General features: G+C 39.1%; 1 protein-coding gene across 1 annotated transcript in view; it reads right to left on the reverse strand.

Annotated features, from left to right (window-relative positions):
• Window positions 1–985: 985 nt before the first annotated feature.
• Window positions 986–4928, reverse strand: part of LOC118403495 (FYVE and coiled-coil domain-containing protein 1-like) — a 41460-nt gene continuing 37517 nt past the window's right edge. Inside the window, exons 22-23 of the mRNA XM_035802219.1 lie at window positions 3777–3940; window positions 986–2517 (exon numbers count right to left, since the gene is read on the reverse strand). Coding sequence (XP_035658112.1) covers window positions 2451–2517; window positions 3777–3940 — 231 coding nt within the window. The 3' untranslated portion in view covers window positions 986–2450. The remainder of the gene's footprint in view (window positions 2518–3776; window positions 3941–4928) is intronic.

Raw genomic sequence — 4928 nt, forward strand, 5'->3', positions numbered from 1 at the left:
AAGGCGCGAGTTCCTAGAGGGTGCAAGATTTAAAATTAAACCTTCTGAAATGGCATTTCCTGCACTTTTGAGTGGATTTCAAAGGAAAATATACCTTAGTTTCCGTTTGACATTATCTTATTGGACCAAAATCAAAAATTAAGTTCGGATAAGTTGGTTAGGCGTATGATTCAGGTACATGATTAACTGGAATTATTTGCCATTGGTTTCAATAACTCCATTTCATGGTATCACAGAAATGCTAAACTAAAAATGGTTGCTTAGTGAACTAGGTGTCAATTTGGTTGCTGACATGTGTGTAAATGACACCATGGCAGGGGATTGCAAAAAAAAGGGGTTACAGGCAGGGATAAACAAGTCCATTAGCCCGATTGTCCAGGACAAGTAAAAGTGCTGTTAGGGCAAGCAGAAGTGCTTCCCCACTTGCACGACGGGCAAGTAAGATTTTCCAGATGTGACCCGTTCAAATTACCACTGAGTGTGACAGCACATGGGGCTAAATGCCTGCCTATATTGACCATGTCATTTTTAAGCCAGTAGAGACATTGATTGTGTTGTTGCTGTCCTCGTTAAACGTCTATTACTTCACTAGACGTGATCTTAACAAAAATGAAAATTTATGAAAGTGAAAACACATAGAAAAATGTACTTTAAATTTCGGGCAAGTGAAATTTTGGTTCGGGCAAGTAAATTTTTGATGTACTTGCCCGATAGGACAAGAATTTTTGAAAACTTGTCTAACCCTGCAGGTAGGGTACGACGATTGGCTAGCATGGGTTCTCAACTAATAAGTATGTAAACTTGGACAGGATGTTGGAACATGGCTTGTGACTGCAGGTGGTTGCTTGGCCAGGTTTCACTGTTACAGTATGACATGTTTGACTGCCCAATTTAGTGATGGAAATACAAATGTACATGTACTAGTCAAATATCTCTACTTTGGCATATTAATTATAACAACAGTAAAGAAGGACACAAAAACATCTGTACTCATTCATATTTTACTTGGCACTCTTAACCAAGAAAGGAAAATTATATGAAGTTTAAAATTCCCACATTTCTGTAATAACTAAACAGCATGTTGACCCCATATTGCCTGTCACATGTTTTCTGTTTGTTGTCATTTTTGTCAAAAAGCAATCATTGACTTATTGCATCTGCACAAGAATTCATTGTATAATCATTCTATTATATCTGTACAAGGGAGATAATTTGCCATGGTAATATACTCCTGTGCAACAATTCATTATCTGTAAACACCCTATACCCTAAAGTTCTCACTCACTCAGTCACTCATTCTTGCCACATATCAGTCTTTGCATCATTGTCCTCCAACTTCTCCTAAAGCTAAAGCTACAAATTTCAAATACTTACATGCATCTTTTTTCAGAAATACCAAGAAAAGACCACGTCTTGGCGCTATCACTTGTTATAGTGGTGTATGTACATTCTTAACTCATTAACTGTCGCAGTGAATACATGTATTGTTGTATAAACTGGGCAGTATCTATAATGACAATGATAAACCTAATACTACAAACAATTCAGACAGCAATACCTACATCATGCAGGTCTATGAAACCTACATTTTTTGTACTCTCAATGTAGGCAAAAAAATGCATTTATTTCAGTTGTATATAAATGGCAAGGCTTTTTGGTCCCTATATACAGTACTGGATGTTTCTAAAAGATTATCAGGAAGAGAAAAGGCAATGTTGCCTACCTATTCAATAATTTATTAAGGATGCATGCACTTAAAAGCAAAAAGTAGAGGCCATGGTATGAGTCAATATTGTATGGTTGTTCCAAGGCAAATTTTGCTATATTACAATGTCTTTTAGTGATAGCCATTGCTGGTGAAGCTTTTTATCTTTTAAACCATCTAAACCTAAATTACAAAATCTTTAACAAAATAGTATTCCTTTATTGCATAATTGCATTTTGCTTGCATTACCGGTATCCCTTGACTCGAATCCTGAAAATACATTCTTCTCTTTAGCACAATTCACACTGAGAATATTCTTTGGAACATCACAAAGTATATCATTTCTGTGCAACAGTTTTGACAATGACTAAAAACACTAACTACATGCATGTACTATACTTTAATTTCACTGTCAAGATTTCAAGCACACATTTTCCGTTCAACATCATATGGTTATTCAATATCAAGCTTATAGCACAATACTTACATTGTGCTTGTTAAATATTTGCAAGCATTTTATACAAACTTAGGGTAAAACCGTTTCTTGGCATAAAATACTACGTTCTAGATATTTACTATCTACTTCTAATTACACATAAGATATACTACTTTTAACAGTCTGATTAGACCATATCATTGGTCTCCTCATCATGGTTGCTGAATGGCTGTCGCTAAGCAACACCCTGCTGGCATGCCTGATTGACAACTTGTGAAGGTCAATGATTGGCTGTTGCCATTGAAACAATTAGCTGCTGGCCTCTGTCACTGGTCTCTTCACTTGCAGCTTGTATGTTAGCTTCTTGGATGTGAACCTGGAAGTATTAACAAAGAAAAATATTGAAGTAAATTCAAGTATGTCTATTACTATTCTCAGGTTAGCATTACAACAGTTCAAAGTGTCTGAGTTGATAACTGCACAGTCAAACCTATACAAGTGACCACCGCAGGGCTCTAGCCAGCTCGAAGTTTTTTTTCCGTCAGCCAATTCCCATTGTCGCGAAAACCGCGAAAACACTATTCCAGGAGTTAGAGAGACCGAACTGAGATCTTGAAAAACTGGTTTTTAATGAGATTATCGTATGCGAAAGGGCACCGACACACATTATCAACAATCATAACAATAGCAAAACAAACAGTGTGTGGCTTTTACGGCCGTGGACAGCGTCCCCAAGCTGCCTGTAACTTCAACCAAGGATTTTTGTCTGTCAAAGTTGACGGATTGGTTTTAAAATTTTTCCGTCAGACGCAGCAAATTTCCGTCAATTGACAGAAAAACGGACGCTGGCTAGAGCCCTGGACCACTGGTACATAAGGACCACCTGTACATAAGGACTACCTTGCCAATGTGACCTCTTCTTGGTGCATGGTCCCTTAGATAATTTCCCCCAATGATGCAAGCATTAGGAATTCTATGCATAGTGAAAATCTGTCCATATATAGAGAAAAGATATTCTCAGTGCCCTGAGTGGTCTTTTTTCAGCAGGTTTTACAGTACTTTATTGACATTACTCTATTAGTCTTATTTTGTAATGGCATATTAAACAAGCTCAAAGTGGAAGTGACTGCCAATATTCTAAAGGTTTGAGGTCTTTTTGCATTGGAGGTAGGAATAAGCTTACATTTATTCAAACTGATGGATGACTGTAGGGCTGGGTACCGGTACAGAAAATTCAGGTCCAGGTCCAGTTCAGGTCCAAAGGATTAGGTCCAGGTCCTGACCTGAACCTGGACCTGATTCAGTATGACTCATATCAATGGTCCATTTCACTACAAAGAAATCTGTTCAGCAGAGTATTGGACTTACACTGGTGTTTCAAAATCCTACAACGCTAACTGCACCTGTACGATTGACTGTAAAACATGGTAGGAATTACTATAAACTCTACTCTTCTTCACTCTAACTTGTTATTTTCTTCTACCAGCAAGCACCAAAATGTGTGAATAACTGATAAAATAATCTGTTGATTTACCAATCGGTCCAACATCCGGTCCACCTAATTTTTTCAGGTCCGGCTTTTCTGGACCGGTCCAATACGTTTTGTACCGGTGCCCTAGATGACTGTTAACATACCTGGAGTAGGAGTTGTCAAACATCAGAGTGTAGACCCCGGCTCTCTTGGCGATGAGCTCCCCCTGTACAGCCTGCCTGTGGGAGTTACACTTACACATGGGGATCAGCACCTGGCTGTCTTCATGGGCCTCACTCTCCTTGTAGGTCACACTGAAGCCTATGTTCTGGGGAGGAAATGGAAGAATTCATGCGCAAAAGGTACTTCAAATCACCCGGATGGAGGCCTGGCGAGCCTCTGTCCCGTATCAGCCAAATGGTCATTAACATCATTCACCCGGACGGGTGTGTCACCCCGTAAGGGGCGGCATAACCCGTCGTGTGTAAACATGTGCGAACATGTACAGGGTTAGCCCTTAGCAATAGCCTACGGCTAGTTGGGCAGCCCTGGCTTTTTGTAAACAGCTGAATAAAAAGGTACAAGTACTCCCCTTGCCTTTTATACTCTCCAAGCAGAGGTTAGGCTTCGGCTGTTTTTTTACGCTGTTGTTTCTTTGCGCTTTTATTGGGCTTTCTATTTTGTACTGTTTTCCGATAGAAACCCTTCAAAAAATGTCAAAAAACAGCCGAAGCCTAACCTCTGCTTGGAGAGTATTTAAAAAACAACGCATTTTACCTCTCCAATCAAAGTTAGGTACTAGCCATTTTTACCTGGTCCAGTTCTGTTAAGTTGTTTCTTAGAAAAATAATCAAAATAGCTTTTCTTCCACTGGCCATGAAAGAAAAGACAAGAGTATTGTGAAATCTACTTTTTTTCCACACATGAAATCCTATCCTAAGGACTGCAATCCTTTTCTAGTAGCAAGCATGTTCTATAAATGACCTCCTTCCCTCAATACCAACCATGGTAAAATCCAAATTTGATATCAGCCCTACAGCTTAGACTATGACTAAACAGACCTATATGATAATGGCAGTCTCTGCCACATAGCAAGTGTGTTAGGCGAGTGGCAACAGCCAAAATTTAAACTACTTCTACATCTGGGTCCAGACGCAAGACTGTTAATCACATGGATATAACAGGCGACACTATAATTCCGGACAGACATGCTAAATCCGGACAACCTCTCACTTTTCCAGCTTAGCTTGCTCAGGACAGTTGACATTCCTTATCATGACATAGAAGATGACAACAGTTACGTAGGTAACAGTGAT

This window comes from Branchiostoma floridae, chromosome 16 (genome assembly GCF_000003815.2).
Source record: "Branchiostoma floridae strain S238N-H82 chromosome 16, Bfl_VNyyK, whole genome shotgun sequence".
In the NCBI taxonomy this organism is placed as follows: Eukaryota; Metazoa; Chordata; class Leptocardii; order Amphioxiformes; family Branchiostomatidae; genus Branchiostoma; species Branchiostoma floridae.